The 24088-nt window shown below is 40.4% G+C and overlaps 2 protein-coding genes across 5 annotated transcripts in view; one reads left to right on the plus strand and one right to left on the minus strand.

The window, feature by feature from the left end:
- The window catches only part of LOC122438271 (gamma-secretase activating protein), a 91327-nt gene extending 86458 nt beyond the window's left edge, over positions 1 to 4869 (plus strand). For all 4 annotated transcript variants that reach the window (XM_043462950.1, XM_043462952.1, XM_043462951.1 and 1 more), the window contains 3 exons: positions 1507 to 1608; positions 1780 to 1879; positions 2277 to 4869. In XM_043462950.1, coding sequence (XP_043318885.1) covers positions 1507 to 1608; positions 1780 to 1879; positions 2277 to 2368 — 294 coding nt within the window. In that variant the 3' untranslated portion in view covers positions 2369 to 4869. The remainder of the gene's footprint in view (positions 1 to 1506; positions 1609 to 1779; positions 1880 to 2276) is intronic.
- A 13-nt stretch (positions 4870 to 4882) lies between these two features.
- The window catches only part of CCDC146 (coiled-coil domain containing 146), a 60471-nt gene continuing 41265 nt past the window's right edge, over positions 4883 to 24088 (minus strand). The window contains exons 9-18 of the mRNA XM_043462954.1: positions 21905 to 22000; positions 20829 to 20999; positions 17575 to 17663; positions 17320 to 17484; positions 15884 to 16108; positions 14111 to 14339; positions 10604 to 10732; positions 9933 to 10070; positions 6806 to 7054; positions 4883 to 5328 (exon numbers count right to left, since the gene is read on the minus strand). Coding sequence (XP_043318889.1) covers positions 5125 to 5328; positions 6806 to 7054; positions 9933 to 10070; positions 10604 to 10732; positions 14111 to 14339; positions 15884 to 16108; positions 17320 to 17484; positions 17575 to 17663; positions 20829 to 20999; positions 21905 to 22000 — 1695 coding nt within the window. The 3' untranslated portion in view covers positions 4883 to 5124. The remainder of the gene's footprint in view (positions 5329 to 6805; positions 7055 to 9932; positions 10071 to 10603; positions 10733 to 14110; positions 14340 to 15883; positions 16109 to 17319; positions 17485 to 17574; positions 17664 to 20828; positions 21000 to 21904; positions 22001 to 24088) is intronic.

Raw genomic sequence — 24088 nt, forward strand, 5'->3', positions numbered from 1 at the left:
AAGCCTTGGCATGTACCTTCTTCAATTTTTTCTTGCAAAAAGAGCATTTACTTGCTTTGGGTTGAAGTCAATTGAATTGTTTCACGCTTCAGCCTTTTCCAAGAAATCCCATCCATCCCCACCCTCTGTCTGCTGCCCCCGCTGGGGCTACCGAATACTTGCCACTCTGGCTGTGTGTGTGCTTCTTGGCACAGACCACCTAGAACGTTTAACCATTTTCTCCTCTTAGGAAACCACAGTAATATTTACATCTGTGAGTCCAAGGGGAGGCAGAGGGGAAACACATGCTTTTGGCATTTAAACTGATAAGAAATTTAAATACAGGTGAGGTCAGAAGGTTCTGGAACTGCATTTCCTCCCACTGTTCCTGCCATGGCAGGAAAACATTCCCGGGTTGGAGGAAAGATGAGAAACATGAGCGAAAGGGTTAAACAGGCACTCCTTGTTTTTGTGGAGGATATTAGCTCTCTGAGTCAGAAATGCTGTGAAATTAAGAAATCCCACTGCAAGGTCTTCAGAGCCTCTGACTCTGTGGACTTCCTGGCCCTGAGAGCCTTGGCCAGCTCTGTGCTGTTTACATACCTTGAACACTCACATCTCTAGCATGATCCTCTCACCAAGGGGTGTCTGATGCCTTTCGGGACCTAATCATCTTGCTTTGTAACATCCTCTCACCTTCACAGGCTTACCGAAGCAAAAGCAAGAATAGAAAACAAAGCATATTTTCCATGGCTAGATCTCTCTGGGGAATATCTCTGAACATTTAGTTTGGTTTCTGAACATGTTTTTTTTTTTCCCTTATACTCTTAGGGAATTGAAAATTTTTGGCAAGACATTGGCAGAGTACATGGCTACAACCTTTAGCTTCATATCAAAATATCACTTAGGGTTGGCATGCACACACTCAGTTTTGAAGAGTAACAGATGAGCTCCATTTCAAAAAAAAAGTTTGGCAACATCAGTGCACAAATTGCTTTCCACAGAGTTGCATTTAAGGGAGTATTTATTCAAAATTCAGAAGCATACCTCATAGGAAATGGCCTTTCTCCAAGGTCATTAACCATAAAGATGACATCTTTTAGACTAACTAGCTGGAATACAGCTTGTAAAATTATGAGTAGATATAAGGTAAATTTACTTATTGCTGTGAGCTATAGGCTCCTCTCTATATTTTCCATATTTTTATTTTTTACTACTGACTTAAATTTTTTTATTGTGGAAGGTACAGAGATTTCCTACATGCCCCCTGTCACCACACATGCATGACCTCCTCCATTATCAACAGGCCCCATGAGAATGGTCCATCTTTTACAATGGATGAACCTGCACTGACACATCATAATCATCGAAGTCCATAGATAACATTAGGGTTCATGCTTGGTGTTGGTCATTCTGTGAATTTGGACAAATGTATAAAGAGATATAGCTCTCATTGTAGCATCATACAGAGTATTTTCACTGCCCTAAAAATCCTCCTCTACATATTTTTTTAATTTGCAAAAATAGCTTACAGGTCAGAAGATCTGTCGACTTTGGGATCATCCTGTTAGTTCTAATATTATTTCCCGGAACCATGTAAAGCGACTGCTTCAGAACTACAACAAACAGGTGAGTCTGTGTGGAGCAGAGCCCTGCTTTATGTTTTTTTGGAGCTGCTTTGTCCATTTTATGAATGGCGTTTCTTGGTGCTGAAGTATGGACAGTAATTTGTAGTTCTTACCACTTTAAGTTTGTGCTTTTTTGGAGAATCAGCTGCCTTCACAGCCATTTCCCTTTTAGCCCTGGAGTTCTGTAATGGACAAGTCATCATTCAGTGTGGAATTTCTGCCTCTGAACTACTTCATTCACATCCTGACAGACATCGAGTCCTCCAATCCAGGTAAGTCACTCCTCTGTTTCTCAGAATTTGCCTGTTTTCCTTTGATGCATCCATCAGTCTCTGTTTACTTCTGTGTACCCTTTTCTTGCCAAAAGGTCCCTTACTGGTAAGTAGGATCTTATTGCATTTGGTTTTAATTAGCAATATACAGTTTACTACCTCAATTACCAAGGGAATAACCACCTTTCAGGTTTTAAAAAAATTAAGAGTTATAACCCATTTGGTTGGTGTGAATGGCCTTTCTTGGTGCTGAAGATTAATAAATTTTAACAACACATTCTCAGAATAATATGTTTTACTAGGATATAAAATAACTATGATTTCAGTGAGTTGTAGGCACAATATTATAAATGTTCTGTGACCTCATAGTAACTCTTTTCTCTCTTTTTCCTTTCAGCTCTATATGCTTTTGAAGGACATGACAATGTGGATGCAAAGTTTGTAGAGGAAGCAGCTCTGAAACACACTGCAATGCTTTTAGGATTGTAAAGAGAAAATACAGTTATATCTGCTTCCAATATTTTAATCTTGCTTATTAGCTCCATTCTCATTAGGAATTCTTTAGCAATATTTTAAATTGGCAACCAAAGTCAGAGTACCTTGTTGAGCCATCTGAAGGTCAGTTTGATACTTTGTTCAGCTAGAACTAAACCACTGTGTTTCATCCCATTTTGAACAGCAAATGAACAGTCAAGTGTAGAGAAATGACAGCCTGCCCAAGGAGGTATGCAATAGTGTAAATTCTTCCAAGTGATTGATCCTCCTAGTACTCTCATAGGCCAAAAGTTAGCTACTGTTATACTCTGAAATAAAATATGCTTAAAAAATGTAGGAACAGTGCTTAGAAAACCAAAAATTAGATGTGTCATTGAAATGAGTATGTGACAAGCAGAAAAATTAAAAGTTGCAGAAAAGCTCTATTGGAAAGAGGATACTTTTTAAAAAAACTAAATTTAAACAAAGTAAGATCTATTAATTTTAGTACAGAATAATTTGTAGAATATAAAAATTTGTATATACGTAGATTAGGATTTGTCTTTGTGAAGGTTCAGATGAAACTGTATTTAATATTGTAAAGTGTTTCTTTATATTTATAAAACTTTGATTTAGCAATACCTTATCATTTAAAAAAAAACACTGAAAGTTTTAGCCTGACTCCTTTGTTCTTTGAACTTTGCCTTTTCATTCCTATCAAGAATCATGAGTCCATGAACATGTGCCCCCAACCCCATGAAGCCTAATGAGTTTTCTTTTTTATCCCTTTCTCTTCTACAGTGACATTCTGACCATAATATAGTTGCTTCCTGTAAAAAAGCCCATGACCCTTTACTTTGGTCTCTTTACACTTTCCCTCAGTGAACTTGTAAAATTTTAGTATATGTGCTGCCAAAGCGAGCACATGAACTTGTAAAATTTTAATGATTACAAACATCACTAGCTGGTGTAACAATTCAGCTTTTCTAAAATCATCATTGTATTCTAAAAATTATCCTTTCTTACAGAATTTCCCGTTTTGGTTAAATATTTCATGGTCACTGAGGCTCAAAATCTTGGAGCCATATCAGCAAGGCGGTGCTGATTTTTCCTCCTGATAAGGTCACTATTTTTCATTCCCTACGCTTTCCTTTTCTTACCGGGGTTGTTTCTGTTGCTTTCTGAAGTCTAATTCATCTGACGCACATTTGAGATAAACACTAGTTTGATCCTGTCGCCACTTTCCTCATAATCCTTCAAGCACTTGGCATTTATTACAGGATAAATTCCAAACTCCTTGACGTTCAAGATCTCCCATATCCTGGCCTCATACACTTCATTGGTACTAGTGTTCCCTTCACACCACGCTGGCTCACTGGGCCTGGAGCACGGCTTTTGTCTTCTTACTTCCAAGTCTTGCTCAGGTTATTTCCCCCACCTGGAATTCCCCTCCAGTTATTAAAATCTTATTTATGCTTAAGGGCCAGATAAAAAGTTGCATCTGAGTGATTGATCCTTGGCCATTCCAATGCAGAGTGGTATCTCACTCTCTAGACCTATAGCATTATTGTAATATTTAAGCATTCAAACCTTTCTGATTTTTAAAAATTAAGTTTCCTTTCGATATTGTTATACCTCCTATGTGTTTGTTTTTGAATCCCTAATTACTGATCCTGTAGCACAGCAGCTGTGTGTTAAGTATGCAGTATTTTCTGGCATTAACCACAGCTTATTCAGCATCACTTATAGGCACTCCTAAGGAATTGCTTTTTAATGATTTCACAAAGCAGTCAGGCGGATTCAGGACTCCTAGATTGAGGAGGAGATTCAGTCTATAGATCCAGTCTATCAGGTGGGGGCTTGGCACAGATTTTGTTTGATTTAGCAAAACAAACAAATGTGATACTTCTCACTCCCAGAGTAGAGAAATTAAATCCGTAACTGATATCAATTTGAAATTACAATAGTTTGAGCATATTAATGAGTGGAAAAACCACAGGCTTCAAATCTACTTGTGTACTTTTATATGAGAAAGTAAACAGAATCATGAAAGTATATTTGGATGCAATACAATATAGAGTAATGAAATAAGTGAAACTGGCCTCATTTTCAACTCTTTCACATGCAGAGTTTAAATATTTTCATTGAAATTTTGAAAGATCTGGCATCAAAAGAAAGTAATAACAAGTATATTTGCCTATAATATTGTGGAAAATCTAGTTTATAAGAAAGGTAAAATAGGGCATGATTGTTTTTGCACAAAAGGATTCTTTATTTGTAAACAGAATCATTTATAATGTCGCTTTAAAAAAGACAAGGTCCTTTACTGCTTTTCACTCAGTTTAGATTTACCAACATCAACTTCCAATACAGCTATTTACTTAACAAAGTGAGTTATGCCCCTGTGATACTTGGGATGTTCTTCTTTTAAACCATTTTTTCTTTCTCTTTAAAGTAAGTATATTGAGCAGGACCTCCTTTTCTTTCTGTAATAAAGACCACTGCCAATTTCTGTACTTTGTTGAAAAGGTATTTATTTTTATTGCATTTTTATAGCACTCAGACTACTATATATTTCTGAAATGTAATCAAGAGATGGAGTGAAAAATCAATGAGTGTGAAAGGAAGGAAGTATATGTTGTTGTCTGTTGGGTAATTGTGGATACTGTATTTGTTTGTAATTTAGGGCTATTTGCTGACATTTTCCAGCTGTGGATATGAAGAAGCCTGGTTGAAGTATCTCCTTCAGAAGCCTGGGTTGGTTCACATGTTCAGATTTCAATCGGCTTTGTAACAGGTTTCCTTATGTGTCTCATGTTGGCCCCAGGTTCACTGGGTTTGAAAGGAGCCAGAGCGCCATACGGCTTTGGCAGAGGAAGAGTGGCCTCTGCCTCTGGGATGTAGGCATTTGGACGCTGCTCCGCAGTTGTGTAAACACCATTGGGCAGCTGGCGAGTTTCAGCTTCCAAGAACTCCTGCAAAGAATGATTTATCCTTTTCAGTTTTTGAAAACAGTGGTTAAGTCACTTCATCCCCAGGGCCCATCAGACACAGCTGGATCTGAGCACCCTTTGGCTATGCTGGCCAACATTTCAAGGGACAAAAGGGTGTGGGGGTAGAGTCACCAAACCCACACACGTCCCCACATACCTTTCCTCTCACTAGAGTGACCCATGTGGCTCAAGCATCACGCTGTTCCTGGGGTTTAGGGTTGATCACAAACTGGTTGATAGAGCCTAAAGTCACCACATTCCAAACTCAGTATCTTATGTTGCTGCTGCTGCTGCTAAGTCACTTCAGTCGTGTCGGACTCTGTGCGACCCCATAGGCGGCAGCCCACCAGGCTCTGCCGGCCCTGGGATTCTCCAGGCAAGAACACTGGAGTGGGTTGCCATTTCCTTCTCCAATGCATGAAAGTGAAAAGTGAAAGTGAAGGTGCTTAGTCGTAAGCACTAGTTATTTCCATCTCTGTGACAAAGGCAGGATAATCTATTTCCTTTGGTAGGTCACTGGTGAGCAAACGGTACAAAGGAAGAGATAGGAGTAAAATAGAATCAGAGGAGAGAAGAGGTCAGCAGCTTGCTTTGAGCCTCAAGATTCTGCCTGTATTTCTGGAAAACAGGAATCTCTTATAGCATTAAAAAGAACTTGGGGGAAAAAATGGAGACAGGTAAATGACAGCTGGGACACCACAGGTAAAAATCTGAATGCCTTCAAAAATACAATCCTAGGCAGTGAGTGTAAGAATGATAAGTCAGACCCTATTTTCGGGAATTCTCAGTATGTGTTTGGAATACACTTTTTTCTCGGCTTAGAGAGTGAACAGTGATCTTCTGGGGATGTCCGCCCCATAGTCAAGAGTAAGTTGTAGGTCTCTTTTGAAAGAGATGCCTAATTCCACTCTCAGATTATTGAAGGGTCGTGGGAGTAGGAAGAAGAGCTGGACACAGAGCTCCTGTGGAGTCAGTGATAGAGTTAGGTCATTGGTGGGAGAAGGGTGGCGCTGGAGTCATCGCTTCTGCACCAAATGCAGAGTCTGCAGAAACTTGTGATGAGCATATGCTTGAGGCCTCACAATATGCTGTGGTGGCCACAGCAGATGGACATCGAAGAGTAAGGTATGGTCTGAGCAGGGCTGCAGAGACAGAGACTAGAGATCTAAGATAAAACCAACGCCAGCATGGTCGTTGCCATGCCAGTGGGAGGCCTGGCATGGGACGTGGTGCTTGCCAAATGCTCTCCAGGGAATATTCTGATGTTTACACTGTTGTACTTTGACTACCTACATAATAGCTTAAAAAAGCAAAGCTTCTCTCTAATGAGTTGTTAGGACTCTGTGTATGGTGGAGTAGAAAAATTTCATGTATTTTGGGAGGATTGACAACCCCTGAAACAGCCCTTCCTGGCACCCTTTACAAATGCAATGTAGAAAATACAGAAGCCATAGCTTACCTGAGACTTTTCAGCGATGGCCAAAGCATACATTTCTTCATCTCGAAGTACTTTCAACCATTCTCTCTCAATGTCTTTATTGAGGGGCAGACCCTTTTCCATCCTGGAATTGCAAGTGAAGATGAACTGTTCCTTCTCCTTGACTTCCTTTTGGAGTTCAATGGCCATAGCTTGTTTCATGGACAGCTCAGCAACAAGAGCCATCATTTTTTCAGTAGCATCTTTGATCTTTTTCTGGTAGCCATTCATCTAGGATTAAAAAGTCCAAGGCTTAGCCTGTGTATACACTCCATGAAGACAGGATACTGGTTGGCTGGGATAGTGGGTGGCATTTTTGCCTGAAGAAGGGAGACGTTAAATGGGAATTCACAGAGATTAATCACTGGAGGACAGCTCAGAGATTCAGCCCAACACTCTGGCTGTGAAATAAGGACAAGGAGGAGGGAAAAGAAAGAGATCTGTTCATCTAGTCAATGGATTTCCAGGTGGGTAGAATTGAGGGGAATAGTTTAGTGTCTTCATATTTAAGAGGTGGTAAGAACAAGGGAAAGGATATTCTTGATGTCTAAGTTTTGACCTGATTTTGCCTTCTTACTAGTTTGCTACTTATCCAGGGGGGAGAATCTGATAGAATGGAACTGTATTAGTTACTAATACACTGACTTAAAAAAGATAATCAGCATCTGTGATGATTTTTAATAGAAGCTATTACCCTTCAACATGTATGTTTTATTGATCATAGTTCCAAGGATGCATCATTATGAGGTCATAAGCAAGCATGAGCTGAACTGGGCTATCTGGACACTAATTTGAAATGCAATATTCCTAGTTGTGTGTGTTAATGCGCATGTGCTTACCTTTTCCTATAAGCTATTTATCATTGAATTAAAGAATCAAAGAATTAAAAGATAAGACTAAGTGGAAAATTTGATTTTAAAGGACAGAAAAGAAGTAAAAGTTGGAATTGGTGGTTCCTATAAGCTTTCTGGCCCACTGCATGGCCTTTCAATGTGGCTGTAGCCCTGGTGGGGCAGTAAGAGATGACTCCTCCCACCCGCCAACGCTCACTGTTGTATTATTTTGCCTTAGTATTTCTTCATATCCTTTCACTACTGACATCATAGTATAAATGTATTTGGTTATAGCCTGTCATCCCACAGGAATGATGGGACTTCATGGGGACAAGGACTATTTGTTTTACTCATAATGTTCCCAGTGCTTAGAATATAGGAGGCAAAATTAAAACTGAATGTTTGTTGAATGAAGGAATGAATACATTCTTAGTCTATTTTAATTGCTCAGTCCTCTGAACCAAGGTAATTTGAGACACAAATATGAGCTTCCAAAAACTACACCCGACCTCAAAACACTTTCTTCCCTAGAAGATCAGTAAACTGAGTTTTAAGATTATGTATATTTCTCAAGATCACTTGCTAGTGTTGGTAAATCACAGATCTGGGATCTGAATGTCTTATCTTCCAACTCTGCCTACTATGAAGAGGTTATTTTAAATGGAGGAGGATGAAAGCCAGGTAGAGAGCATGGAAGGTGGGGAAAGGAAAGGGGAGATAAATCATGAGGACAGGACTGCTGGAACCTTCCTGGCCACGTGTATGGTCTCGACAGCTCCAATTTGTGTTACTCTGGCTTTCTAGTTGACCACTGGAGAGACTGCCATCAGCTTTGACAAGCCAACCCTAAGCAAAACCAACTTCCCCCACAGAAAGGGAAATTCATTTTCCAAAAGAAAAGAGGGCAACATTTAAAGAAACTCCAGATATGCTAATTCAGGCTAAGTTTATGAGCTTAAAAAAGTTTCTTAAAGGTTTCTTATTTTATGAGGCAAAGCTGAGATTTGCACAAGTGCTGCAGTCCATTAGTGGAAGTGATTAGAACAGAAGAGGAAAAACCAAATAAAAGTGGCCAAGAAGGCTTCAGATTTATAATAATATAGTGTGCCAGAACTGTTTCTTAAACAAAACTGTCAACTTATTCAATAAATGTGTTTCTAGAGGATGTGAGGCATCCGGAAAACTAAGAATAAGAAAGAACCACTGCCCTCAGGAGCCCGCAGTGGGGGGCATGGTGTCGCTGTTATCTGTGGTATCTTCTTAACGGTTTCCTCCCTTTAGCAATGTGTGGACATTGGGTCTTTCCCCTTTTGCACACAGCAGCTCGAGCAACTGTTGCTGACTGAATAAAACCCTGAGCTGTCACAGAAGGATTCTCCAAGGGGCTGGGGAGGCCAGGCAGGCAGCAGACCCTCTGACTCCAGACAGTGTGAAGTCCTGCTGCAAAGGCAGTGCAAAGCCTCCCGCCTCTCGGTATAGCTTCCAGTCTCTGCCTGACCCCTCAGCTTTGGATCAGAAGCCCTGGTATATTAAGCTTAGGGAATTAGGAAGCTCAGCGTTACTGGCCTTTCCTCCCTAGTGGGGCCTGGTGGCAGCTCTGCCCCGTGGTGCTCTGTGACTGCTGTTCTCTTTAATGGTTCCCTTCCATTCTGGGGGGCTTCCCTGGTGGCTCAGTGGTAAAGAATCTGCCTGCCAATGTAGGAGACGTGGGTTCAATCCCTGGGTCAGGAAAATTCCCCTGGAGAAGGAAATGGCAACCTACTCCAGTCTTCTTGCCTGGGAAATCCCACGGACAGAGGCGCTTAGCAGGCTGCAATCCATGGGGTTGCAAAGAGTCAGACACGACTTAAGAGACTAAAGAACACGCTGCTGGGATCTGGCTGCTTCTGGATTTCGGCAATTCCCATGCAAACTACTGGATGTGTGAGGCCCTCCCTTCACAAGGAAGTAGAAAGGATTCAACATGGCACATGAAATGTGAAGATAATGATGGTTATTTTTGAGTACATACTCTGTTAAGTGAAATTTGTGTACTGTCATTGAAAGGCTTAGAATTTCCCATTATAATGAGAATTCATTCAGGGAAACAAGACTGAAACTTACCTTGGGCGATTCTCTAAGAGTCATCTTTACAGTATAAATTTTAATTCTTTGTATTTCTCTAGTCATAAAGCCTCACCTCTCCAGGGCTTTTCTCAGTAAGTGAAGCCATCTATGGAAAATGAGGGTGATAGAGGAGGAAGGGCAGAAGAGAGAGGGCAGAAACTTGGGCAGACCTTCTTGGCTAAGAGTAGTGTGTCCTGCTTGCAGGCCTGCGTCTTGCTGTAGAGCCTGTCTGTGAGCCGGGAGACCTGTTCATAGATGAAATCCTTCTCCAGCAGCTTCTCCTCCTTCTTGGCCAGCTGTAGTTCCAGCTACAGTTAAAAAGAATTTCAAAGGGAGAAAAAAAGTCATGCAAGTCAAAATCTTCCCTAATTAGAGTACTATTCCCCCTTCCCCCCAGTGAAAACCTCTTGCCTTCATAACTCCAGAAGGTCTTTAGAACTGGACAAAGTCCAGACTTACCCTCTTCAACCTCCTCCATCCCCTCCCCTCACACGCGCTATGGAGTTCTTTCTCCCCATGGCAAAAAAATGGACCTCCATCTAGCTCCCATATTGTCATTCCTCCCCAATGCTTCCATCAGGAAGACTAATTCATTTAAGATGCCAAAATTGCTCCTATGGGCTGTGAGACAGAGATGGGTATCTTGAAAGCACTCAAATTTTGCTTCTTTTGGCAACATCTAAAGTCAAGCTTAGCTTTTCTTACTAAATTACAATGGAAGGACTACATTAGTGACTGGAATCATGAGGGATTAATCTGCATAACATGAAACAGTACCACAGATAATCTGTGACAGTGATCAACAAGGGGATAACATGCTATTTTAAGAAAAGACATTTACCGCATCCACTTTTTTGATCATTTCTTCCTCAGTCATATCTTTCCCTGGAAGTAAGCGTGTTCTGTTCTCTCCCTCGGGGTTTATAAACTTTTTCTCCAGGTCCTTTATTCTGTCTGTACACTGTGAAAACTATTAAACAAGAAAGAAACATTAACTTTGCTCAGTAAATCTTAAAGTCACATAGCCCAGGGTCTTTAGGGTCCTTCCAGGCACAGTTGGAAGGGAATTCTTAACAATCCTTCAGCTGTGACTCGGGGTGAGACAGTATTTCTTCTCACTCATGGTACCATGAGGAAGATGCCTGTTAACTGACTTTATTAATACAAAGCAAGGTGGTGACTTCTGGGGCATCAAAAAAAAAAAGACTTTATAACCAGTCCTTTTATTACTTCCCATCTGTGTTATATTCATGAGATACTGCGTAGCTGCAGAGCTCTGACTATACACACCTGATCTCTTTATTGCATGCTGTTACAGGGGCCAAGGTAGATAGCACACAGGGTAGACAACACACCAGACTCCAGTTTAAATTCCTTTGCTGGCAATAGGCTTAATGGCCTACCAGAGAAGAGTGAAGTTCTTATTACTAGGTGAACACAGTGCACAGTCTGTGAGGAATAGCCTGAACTATTTGTATTTTTTTTGGTAAACACCCAATATATTGTTTCATGTATCAACTATATTTGTTGACCCTGAGACTTTGGAGGTAGATGAAGAAATACAGAAATTCCCAAGGAGAAGTGGCAGCTAAAACTAGCTGTTTTATAGGGAGAGATGTTTAACACAGCGAAAACCAAGAGTCATCACTTTTAGCTTTTCTACTGAAAATCTGTATAATCTCAAGCAAATCATTTATCTTCTCTAAACCTTAGTCTCCTCAACTGTCAAATGGGAAAATAAATCCCAAATTCATGGGATTGACCCATTAAAAGGGATAATACATTTAGAGTACTTGACATGTCCAAGAGTGATCTAGGTAGAATTTAAAATTTTAAATTTATTCTTGTCCTCCCAGCAAAAAAGAATTTCAAATGGTGACATGAATATTTTTTTCTCTCTCCACACTTCCTAATTGCCCTTAATATGGAGTTAAAGTATCCTTTTATGTGTAATTAAGCATTTGTTGTAATTGTTATTAATAATATTTAATGTCTCCATGGTTAATTAGGGAATTAAATAGGAAAAAATATATGGTACTTGCTTATCAGAGTGGTACCTTGACTGATCTTATTTTCCCATGGGCTTGAAGAAAAACTGTTTTCTTTTTCTATATAAAATGGTGTTCTTATGTCCTAAAATAGTTCACATGACTTCTGAGGACCCTAAAAAGAGGCTATCATTATAAATAAAATATTGCAGGAAAATGTGACTCATGATAATCCTTGGATTAGACTGTTGGGCAATTAAAAACTGTTTCAAGGAACCAAAAAATTCAAACCTTAAGAGAATTCTGAAAATGATACAAAAAAGAGGAAGATTGGGGGGAGGAAAAAAGACCACAAAACACTGTCACCATAACAAACAACAGGGTATGACAGGGATCTGGCACTACATGGCAGGGGCTTGCCTGAAGTTCAAAACTTCACATCATATCCTTCAAAGGGCCCAAGTGATTAGTGCTGAGTATACAATTACATAATTAGATGCAGTCTGAAGACTAAAGGGAAACTTTCTCTTCAACTGTTCTTTAGCTTAGAACTAACTAAGATTGCCCCTGGGGGGCAATCTGGAATGGTGAGGCTGTGGAAGGGAGATGGTGGATGAAGGATGGAAAGACAAGCCTGTGAAATGGAGCTAGGCTGGGGTGCTGCATGGGTCAATACACCTGGGTGACTGTTCCCAGTGGTGGGGTGGTCCTAAGAACTCTACTTGTCTGATACTTAATTTGAATTTCTTTGCATTTCTTTAACGTATCCTCTCACACTGGTGTCCCAATTCTTCAGTAAAGTCAGTTTACAGACACAGACCTCACAGGAATGGCCTTGTGTCAGTGCGGGTGGAAAGAGGAGTGTGACACAAAAGTGGATCAGACGCTGTGTTTGCGATCTGAGGAGGGGATCCCCCAAATGAACCACTGATTGGAAGCAGGAGTTAGTTTGGGGGAGACCTGGGGGAGGCCTGGGGGCTGTTCCAGCCAATCTGTCTGACTCAGGGCTACACTTATTGAAGAAGTGAATGGGAGAACATATAGCTAAAGAAACACTGGAATCCAAACCTTAGCATATTTGTGCAAAATGAAAGATCCTTTTGTCTATATAGCATATTACACATTCAAATGCCATGAAATAGTAAATGCATCAACCAATTTCATAAAGTCCTATAAATTTCCGTGACATGATTGAAAAAAAAAATGACCCAAAACTGTGTCTATGGCATGAGCTAATGAAAATCATTTGCCTGTATACCTAGAAAAAGACCAGGAGGATCTCATCTAAATTTTTCGTAAGTTTAATAGTAATTATATCTTAGGGATGTAATTTTTGCTTTAACTTTTTAACATGTTTTACAAAACTTTGTAAGTGGAACTTGTCCTAATTTTATAATCAAAAAATCTGAAAGCAAAGGTGACTTTTTAGAAACATAGGTTAAAATGTGTTCCTGCTACATTGAATCAATGGAAAAAATTTAGCCTCAATTGTTTCAGTTTTTTTTTCTTCTATTTTCACTAAGAAAAAAAGTATAATTATTACATAAGAAGAAAATAGCTTTATATTAATGGTTTTATTTATTGGCTATTTTGTGTTTAAATGCTATGACTTTATTCTACTTTTAAAAAACCACATCAAAGGCCACGTTACTAAATTACAGGGAAATTACAGGTGTTAACAAGGAGTCTATAGATGATTATCAATGTATAAGAAACAAAAATCTTGGCTCTAGAGAATAAGAGTATCAAAAGTAAGAGAGCTAGATGGTCTGCAGGATCTTCCAGCAGGCTTCAAAAACATAACTATGTGGGTGGTGGTGGAAGCCTATCATCCTCCCAGGTGGTACGGTGGTAAAATATCCACCTGCCAATGCAGAAGATGTGGGGTTCAATCCCTGGGTCAGGAAGATCCCCTGGAGAAGGAAATGGCAACCCACTCCAGTATTCTTGCCTGGGAAATCCCGTGGACATTGGAGTCTGGTGGGCTACTGTCCATGGTGTCAGCTACAGTCTAACATGACTGAGCACACACAGCAAAAGCCTGGATGACTCAAGTTTTGAGCTCTGAAGAAGCTGAGCTAGAGTTGAGATTTGTGAGGGTCTAAGTTCCAGGAAAGGCAGAAAGTGTTTCACCAGGGATTGAAAGACAGTCTATAGTTCAGATGTCTGAAGCACAGATTGTACCCTGGAGCAGCATTCAAGGGCATTTGTAAAGAAGACATGTAACTCATGAGTTCTCCTAGGTACCAGGAGTAGCATGACTTGATTTACAAGAAAGAACTTATATGACATACAAACAAAGGAGGAAAAAAAAAAAAGGCAAATGGTCCCAGGAATTGTGTCATGAATACATGTCCCACCTGAATCTGGAGCACGGCTAAGTCAGCATCCAAGGCACTCTTGACTGGCAGTGATTTCCGGGTCACGTGAATCTGCCTTTGCTTCTCAGCAATCTTCAGTTTCAGGAATCGGATCTTCTCCTCCAGGACATGTAGTTCAATTTCTCCATTAAGCTTCATCTTCTCTTGGATATTTATTTTTTCATAAAAAATGCACACTTCCTCTTCCCGCTCTATCAGCTGAACACCACTACAGTCAAATTAAAAGGCAAAGGCTGAGAGGATGTTGAGGCCACTGTTTTACTAGTCATTGTGGTACCCTCTGGATCTGGGTGCAAAATAACACATCAACATTGCATAATTCCAGAAGATACTCACTGTTGGCTTTCTAGTTAAACTCTACATTTTGAATTTTGAATTTTTCTGGGCATTAGACAGAGAGGGTTGTTTGGCATCTGGACTCTGAGCCAACTATGTTGTTGGCTGGCCGTAGTATATCTGCACGTCCCAAAGGTTTTCCCGGTGTGGGAAAGAATGTCACTTCGCACACACGAACAATGTGATCCCAGAGTCTGATTTTCTGTAGACCCTTTTCATGGGCCAGACTCGCCAGCCGAGATCTGGCCAGAAGTACCCAGGCAGGCAGCCAGGGAATGTGTTTCTTGCAGCTATTCTGCTCTCTCTAATTTGCCAGACCCATTAGGCTCTTTCACAGTTAAATATTTCTGATGCACATTTCCCCATAAGCAAAATCCTGTCTTTTGAAATCATGCCAGGGGAAAGACCCTTCTTGAGGAGACTATGGGGAAAAAACAAAGTAAGAATTTTCTAATTCCAGCCTCACAGAACTGACCAGGGTCTGGGAGCACACTGCCTACATGCTTCGATTTGTGCCAGGAGCCACATAAGAGGACTTTCTTTTCCCAGAGAGAACACCTGCCAGCCCTTTGAAAAAGTTGTGTTCGTTAGGACCCTGAAGTTCTCCCCTGATACTGTCGGCATCTATTATCCCAAAGCAATCTTTGATTGCTTTTCCTTTCTTTCTCTCACCTCCCTCAAGACATGTGTGCACAGGGTTATATTTGGTTAATCTTAGCTCTGTTTTTTGTCTCACTTACTGTTCACTGGGTCATCTCCTGAGCTTCTTTAATCTCTTGACATCAGAAGCCAGGTGCGATGCTTTATCACCTTTTTTACTTTCAGGGCCCAGCACTTACACAGAACACAGCCTTACACAGAATAGCACACATCAAGGTTTGATGAAAAAAAAAAAAACAATGCCTGACATAATTACTACAGGGTTCTATAGTCTCAAATGTCAGATTTCTTAGAGCACAAGAAGCTTGGGAAAACTGTTAAGTAGTAATCGATTAATATTATAGCTGGGAGAAGTAATGCTTCAAGAGTAACACCTCTTGAAGGTGATACTTACTTGCTGAGAAAATGTACTGGATGAATCATTTAATAAATCTGTCCCCAAAGTGAATATAAGATCCAAAGACTTGTTATTTATATCACTTATTCTGAAATAATTTGATAGTATCCTAAATGGTAGCCTGAGAAAGGACTGTGATCTTTAAGCGAGCAGCTTCCCAAACCCTACTCTTGCCTGTCTCTCTTATGAGGACAAAGTGTCTTATTTTCAAGGAGAGCATGCAGCCCCCCTCCCTGCCTTGCAGAGGCTAATGACATCTAAGTGTCAAATGTCCTGTCAAGTCTACATAGAAAAATGGGCAACATTTCTAAATCAGATCTCTGGGTTCTTTACTCTCACATCAGGTTCCTGGTTTTCACCTTTCATTTCGACGCTGAACAGCTCTTTCGTATTTCTTTCGAAGCTGTACCATCTCCTCTTCAATCATTGTGATCATGTTGGCAAGTCTGTCGATGTTATTTAGCTGGGCTTCTTTCTTCTCTTTCATTTCTTGAAGCTTTGCTACAATTTTGCACACATCGTTTTGCATGCTTTCTCTGATGGTAATGTTGTTGGCATGCTTCAGCATAGAATTTTGTAGCTTTCTTTAAAAATAATGGGAAAATGGGTATGATTATAACTTCCTTTAGTTTCTTTAAAAACAATGAAGACTTCAGAGAAATAAACTGTCAAAGTAGCTCTTGCCTTAGTATGTTCCTTGAAATGACAATAGTAATAGTAATGATGATATTCATCATGTCATACTCTTTGGAATTTCTGTAATTTTCCAAGTATCCAACTTCCTCTAATCTGGATTAGGACATCTTTCCTTTGTGCCCCAAGAATCTGCTGCTCCCCTTTATCAAAGCAAGAGACTACAGTGATTCATTTACTGCTCTGTTGCCCCCAGGGGACTCTGCTGTCTTGAGAGTGAAGGTGGTTATATCTGACAATGTCCACTGGACCTAACGTAGTGCTTGACTTAATATGGCATCAGAATCAATGCCAAATGAATGCATGGCCTCTGGAAATGACATTTGCTTTCATGTAGGATGAGAACCGGATTAGGATGATAGCTTTGTCTTTTCATACCAGTCCCCTCCCAGCTCTACTCCCATCTCCCTTCCACTACCCCCAAAACAAGAGCCTATTTTGTAATATCTTTAGAAAAGAAAACCGGGCAATAGTGGCCACCAGAAAAAGTCCAGGTTGCATAGATTCTATGAATCAGGGACTAAATACAGGTGGGAGAGTCCACCAGATCTTGTCACATGGTAAATAATAAAGTTTAAAAACAACCATTGGATTAATTCACTTAATAACAAAAAGTCCTATGTAAAGGGCTATTTCTATGGATTAAAAAAAGTGGGCCCAGAGAGCTAGGATTACTTGCCCCAGGTCACACAACTAGTAAGTGGCAGGACTGGGATTTGAGTCTAGAAAAGTCACCTCTCTTAACAGCTCTGCTATACTGCATCCCACAAGCACATTAGATGCTAGGTTGGTTAATTAACATTTGATTGTCTTCTAACTTTAAATGCAGACTGTCAAATTTGTGCTTTTATTTCTAGATGAATAGATGAAAATAAAATGAGAATAGTTACAGATTTAGTTTTCCCCTCACTTAAAAAAAATACAGCTCCCAAGAAGAAGCGTAAGGAATCACATTCAAATGCTCATTAGCTTGTCAGCTCTAAAGCAAGCTATGTGAGCAAGGGCTTTTCTAGCTTTGTAGAAGACTTGTTTTCTACTTTATCATCCCCAGGGTATTTTATCATTCAGTGACTCAGAAGATAGTAGTTACTGTAAGACTTACCTTTCTTGAGTAACTGCACTATTTCTTAAAATCTCCAGTTCATTTAATGACATTTTATGCCTTTCTTTTATTTCATTGACTTTCTGGTGAGCTTTGTGAAGTAAGTTAATAAATTTGTTTCTTTCATTTCGAATAGTGTCATACAGTTTAGCAAACTCTCTGAGTCTGTGAAAACACAAGAATTTTTGAAACTTGTGAAATAAATATTTGTTTCCCTCTCTAAACTAACTAGATAAGTCCTTGAGTAATTTTTACCTCCGATGAATTTCACGTTTTTTCTTCCTGTGTATCCGGATTTCAAGATCCTTTGCTTTGATCTCCCTAACAATGTTGGTATATTTTTGCTGAAATATAAAAGTTAATTGTGAAATTTTTAAAAAGTCCACCACCAACAGCATGTGGATATTCCCAGCCTCACCCCATCTCATAAGTATCCACTAAAGACCATTCTATCTTCATCAGCTGGGTTGTGCAGATCACAGGGAAGAGGCGAGGGCAGGGACTGAAAATTACCTGGCCAGCTGAACTGAATTGCATTGACTGGGACAAAGGGTTCACTAAAGGGCAGAAAGATCCAGAGAGGAGGGGGGGAAAGGGGTCTCCCCAGGTTGGTCTGAGGAAAATTCAGGGAACTTTTCAAGAGCCAAAGAATGATTATGGAAAGCAGGATTGGGTTGGGTGAGTGAGAAATTTGTGAACGATAGTTAAGGGAGTGGGTTTGGAATCAGGCTTTGTTTTTTGTTTTCCTTTAACTAGAGGATAATTGCTTTACAATATTGTGTTAGTTTCTGCCATACATCAACATGAACCAGCCACAGGTGTACACATGTCCCCCCTCTCCTGAACATCCCTCCCACCTCAGCTCCCACCCATACCACCCCTCTAGGTTGTCATAGAACTGTTGTGAGTTGAAGCCTCATGATTTCTGGTGAGAGACTGAAGTCATAATTTTATTTTTGTTTTTTTATTTATTTTTGGCTGCGGTGGCTCTTAGTGGCGGCAGTCAGGATCTCTGTTGCAGCACGAAGGTCTGTCTCTAGCTGCCCGGCCGGGGCTCCAGCAGGCGCAGGCTCGGTACTTGGGGCGCAAGCGCTCTAGGGAGCAGGCTCCGTGGTGCACCGGCTTAGGTCCCTCCCACCCCCTCCCACATGTGGAATCTTCCTGAACCAGAGCTCAAACCTGCAAACCAGAGCTCAGACCAACCCTGCATTGGAAGGTGGATTCTTAACCACTGGACCACCAGGGAAGTCCCTGAAACCATGATTTTAAAGCACCTTTCCGTTATTTTGTACGGTGAGTGTTTTTTCCTACAGAATGAAGTGCTATGCTGAGACCAGCCCCATAAGGAGGTAAGAAAGAGATTCCACACAAATATTTTAAAAGACAGCAGTTATTGTTTCCAAAGTCCTCAAGATATACCAAGTGCTAAAAGAACTAGTACGTCTTCAAATCTAAAGATGTCGTGTCTCTCATCTAGGGTGAGAAATGTATTCAAAGAAGTACAGAATTTTGCTGGTAGAAACCAGTTTCTGCTGGCCTAAGGACTGTGAGAGCAATTCCCATAAAAGAAACTAGGCATCTAAGTAACTGTGTCTATGAAGAATTAAAGAGATGTAAAATGTAGTCATCCACTCCCACTTGGAGGTGATAGCAACGTTGACTTTCTTTGTCCCTTCATCTTTTATCTTAGGGATGTAGATGAGAGGTGAAAATAAATGATAAGATTGACTGATCCTTATGGAAAGTATAGTGTATTACCACTGTTTAACAGATTAATCCCCAGTGCTCAGAATACTTCCGGGAAACAATATTTTTCCTTTATTGATTTCCATATTTCAGGAGAAAGAATTGATCTCCTTTGAGAGCAGTTAGAGAGCTAAATTAGCCAATTTAGTCATGAGATTTGGCAGACATAGATTAGTCACACATGGGTAACACATGTATCAGGTTTTGAGGTTAATTTAAAAATTGTCTAGTTCATGAAACAGATCCATGCTTCTTGTAACAAGCATCCTGCTCCGTATTTCGTTCCTCTTCCTCCTCCCCTCTGCCACGCTGTTCCCTCAGGCTGCCTCCTTTTCCCGGTTCCTCCCTGGCCACTGTCTTTCTTTTTTTTTACGGAAACTCCCTGAACCCTACTGGGCTTTGCCTGAGCTTCTGGGACAAACTGGATCCAAACTGTTCAACGGGGATTAAGTGACCTTCACCGCCTGACCTCTCCTCTCGGGTCTCACTATTTGACACACTTTCCCCATCTTCCCATGCCCCAACCATGCTAAACTTTTTAGTTTCTCTCTCTCAGATATTCTGGGGTGGTGGGGATGTGGCAATAAACAGTTAAAGGGCAGTTTGAATAGTTGGCTATGGGTTGTGTGATGCAGATCTTTACCTTAGTTTTCTCTCATCTGTATTTACCCTCATGGCTCAATAACGCTCTTTTGTGCATTCTTTCCAAAAAATAAGAAAGAAACGCTACCCTGTGTGAATGCTTGCTCAGAATTAAACAAAGCTGCACTCAGAAACAGCCAGCATCTGGGTCACATGGTAAATTTAGGTATTCTACTTGGGTAACATGTCATATCATTTTTAAGAAGAGTTATATACTTTTTATTTTTAGTTTTTGGGGTGGTGGGTCTTTGTTGCTGTGTGTGGGCTTTCTCTAGTTGCAGCGAGTGGGAGCTGCTGTTTTTTGTGGTGCGGAGGCTTCTCTCGTTGTGGAACACCAGCTCTAAGTGTGTAGTCCTCAGTGGTTGCAGCACGCGGGGTTAGTTGCTCTGGGGCACATGGGATCTTCCTGGACCAGGGATGGAACCTATGTCTCCTGCATTGGCAGGTGGATTCTTTACCACTGGACCACCAGGGAAACTCCATAATAATTTTTAAAAGAAGGTCTCTGGATACAATCCTTATGTGGAATCAATGATTATAATGTTAGGATTTTAGCTGTGATAGAAAGATTGTTTTGCTGTTGTTTCATTGTTGATTTTGTTTGGGGATGTTGCACTGGGTCAGCTCTGGTACTTGGTCAGGAGCCCAGGAAAGGCATAGGGTGAAAGAGTTACTAAAGGTAACTGTCCTCACATTATTTTAAATGATGCTGACTCGATGAACTTGGGAAGGAGAGTGGTTTGATGCTGTGGCTCCTGAGTTGTTCTGGGTAAATCATGATGGACTGTGGGATGATGGTGAATCACAGACACCTGTGCCTTTGGGCCTGTCAGCCGTTTCACCTGGAGGTACCCACCTTATTCTTACTGAAATTGTCATCTGTTCAAATCCTCTGCTCATTGTCATTGAGCTAATTCTTTTCCCCTCTTAGATGGTTGACTGTTGCCAGCTGAATCCTGAGACTGTTTTTCAATGCATGGTTGAGTTTTGTTTAGGGAAGCTGTGTAGTCACTGAACTTGAAAGGGACTTAAAGTCATAGTTTTCTAATGAACATTGTATTAACATGAGGCTACCCTGGACTGTTGTGGTAATTAATGAATGGTTACAAAAATGCAGTTACCTGAGCTTTCAGGAAATCCTTGGATTTTTGCTCCTTCTCATCAATTTTGATTTGAGTCATACGGACAAGGTTGAATACCAGTTCTTGAATGTTTTCTTGCTCCTTTAAAAGCTTGTTCTCCTCAGCAAGTTGCTGTTCTACTAACTTAGACTCAGCTTCTGATAGGATTTTCTTTTGGAAAAACACAAATATTATAAAGTATTTATTTGAAGGAACACACTAAGGCCCTTGGACTGCAAGGAGATCCAACCAGTCCATCCTAAAGGAGATCACCTGGGTGCTCATTGGTAGGACTGATGTTGAAGCTGAAACTCCAATACTTTGGCCTCCTGATGTGAAGACCTGACTCATTTGAAAAGACCCTGATGCTGGGAAAGATTGAGGGCAGGAGGAGTAGGGGATGACAGAGGATGATGGTTGGATGGCATCACCGACTCAATGGGCATGAGTTTGAGTAAACTCCAGGAGTTGGTGATGGACAGGGAGGCCTGGCGTGCTGTGGTTCATGGGGTTGCAAAGAGTCGGACACGACTGAGCGACTGAACTGAACTGAACTAAGGCCAGTATCTCAGACTAGTTTTAAAATCTTCTATGTAGAGTTTATTTTATTAAAACACAAAAAGTAACTCTGCTGCCTTAGTACCAAGTATTTATCTTATAAAAAGAAAGTGCAAACATGATAGCATAGAACTTTTTCTTATTCAGATTGTATTTTCAAGTAAATTTTTGAAGAGAAATAAAAGCATGTTTTACGTTGACAGTGGTTTTGAATAAACAAAATTTGAAATTGGATATTGGTGAAATAATGCATTTATTATTTATTTTGAATCAGTAGGCTTTTTACTTTAAACTCTCATGAATTTGTATAATTTTTTTTTGCTAGCTCAAACATATTTTTTTCCTCCTCCAAAATTTTAATGTGGGTTTGAGTGGACTTTGAGATAAAGAAACAGACTCATATTGGGTAAGATCATACTCTCTTTGACTTTTCTACTAACGAGGTTTCATGGAACACAGTTAAAAACACAGCTTTGCATTAGTCATTCTTAGAAATTTAAGTGAAAGTTGATATTAACCTGCTGGGTTAAATTCCTCTTAGCTACTTCAACTTCCTTGTGGAGTTCTCGCCTTCTCTCAGATAATGTAGAATCATCTTTAGGAATAGCTTCAATCTGGAAATCAGAATTTAAAACAGGTATTATACAAGAAAGAAATTTTCAGTGTCCTGTAGTCAGCCCCATCATGAACCTTTTGAAAATGGTGGGCAAATTATGATTCTCACTCTTACAGGAAACTGCTTATCATGCTGAATATTCTTTGTAAAGTCATGGTAAATTGAAATATGAAGATTTGCAAGAGATTTGTAATTCACCAGCTGCAAATATTCTACTTCTTATTCATTTGGAAATAAAAACCTTACCATTAATAGTTGCTAACATTTATAGAGCGTGAGTGTGTGTTAAACAAAGTTCTAAGTGCTTATGTGTATGCTGCTGCTGCTGCTGCTAAGTCGCTTCAGTCGTGCCCAACTCTGTGCGACCCCATAGACGGCAGCCCACCAGGCTTCGCCGTGCCTGGGATTCTCCAGGCAAGAACACTGGAGTGGGTTCCATTTCCTTCTCCAATGCATGAAAGTGAAAAGTGAAAGTGAAGTCGCTCAGTCGTGTTCGACTCTTCACGACCCCATGGACTGCAGCCTACCAAGGCTCCTCCATCCATGGGATTTTCCAGCAAGAATACTGGAGTGGGGTGCCATTGCCTTCTCCAGCTTATGTGTATAGTCTTATTTAATTCTCATAATCACCCCATTAGATAAATAATATTATCTCCAGTTGTACAGATGGCAATGAGGAACAAAGACATTTAAGCACCTCGCCATGGTGGTATATGTGTGAACCCAGCAGTCAGACTCAGAGCCCATGGTCTTAACACTGTATTTTACTACCTCTTTAATGACTCAGCACTTTGGAAACATGTATTCAAATGATATTTTTTATATCAATACTTACCTGAATTCATTTATGAAATACTATAAGGAAAAATGGGAATTATTAAGAAAAGAATAGTTGTCTACTCTGTAGTAGTTTGAGTACCTGGAAAGTTGTTATACAAAAGAAAACTCTCTTTTTTGTTGATCCTTGAGATTCCACCATTACATTTCTATTGTATTAGCTTGTGCTTTTGTCCTCTGTCAAAGTACTTTGAAGAGAGAACGTCTTATTATGAGATGTTGTTCCCTTATTAGCAATGAACTTATCAGATTCTTTATGATGGAGAAGAGAGCAGAGAAAAAGAGGACATGTGGCAGCTGAAGGGGAAGGAGTACCATCCAAGGATACAAGAAGGGTTACATCGGGGTGCTGACTGCATACTTGACTCAGAGAAGATTTAGAGTTGGGTCTTCACATCAAAAGCTCATGACTCCAGTCTGATGTGGTTTATTTCCTACTGTGACAGCATACACTTCTAGGCACCAAAGTTGAATATTGGCTAAAATTTGTCCCAAGAAGAGAAGATCATACTCTTTTAGTGATTTAAAGGTCACTAAACAGGATCCTTCTGAAGTTCACACTGATCTTTTAAAGTAGCTGAAATGTGTCTTTGGATGCTCCACACCTACGAACCTGTGCATCTTCAGTAGCATCTCTTTTGCCCACAGAGGCCCAATGACATCCTGCTTTCCACGGCCTCTCCTACTACAGAGAGCCAGCTGCTGAGAAGCACATACTGGACTTAGGACAATGAGACATGGTATTGTGAAATCCATGTAATAATATATAGAATTTGTGATTTGGATGAGCAGATAATTCCTACAGCAGGTCAGGAAGTGGAGAGCTTCACATAGACTTGAATAATCAAGGAAGGTTTCAAGGAAGAGTTGAGAAGCCAGCAAGGAAGACTTTGATTTTTCCTTCTGGAAAGTAGAGTTAATTCTTCCTGGACAGATTGGAGTCCAGCAAGTATCTTGGTCCCTGACTATTTCTCTGCCACTGATGCCCAGGAGCAGGCTGCTCCAAATGTTGCTCCCAAGTGTCGGCAAATCTGTACACGAACACTGACAGGGACTAGAGAAGCTTGTACAGTTTCTACAGAAGATACGATGAGAGCAAACTCATCAACTCCTCTGTCAGCTAAAGGCTCCTGACAAATTTTCCTGGATTCAGGTCTCAGGCATTTTAAGTTTTTTCCAATGTTTTAAATTACAAACAACACTACAGTGAATGATACTCATTTTTGAACTCTGCATAACTGCCTTTTAA

This window comes from Cervus canadensis, chromosome 3 (assembly GCF_019320065.1).
Source record: "Cervus canadensis isolate Bull #8, Minnesota chromosome 3, ASM1932006v1, whole genome shotgun sequence".
NCBI classification, from domain to species: domain Eukaryota; kingdom Metazoa; phylum Chordata; class Mammalia; order Artiodactyla; family Cervidae; genus Cervus; species Cervus canadensis.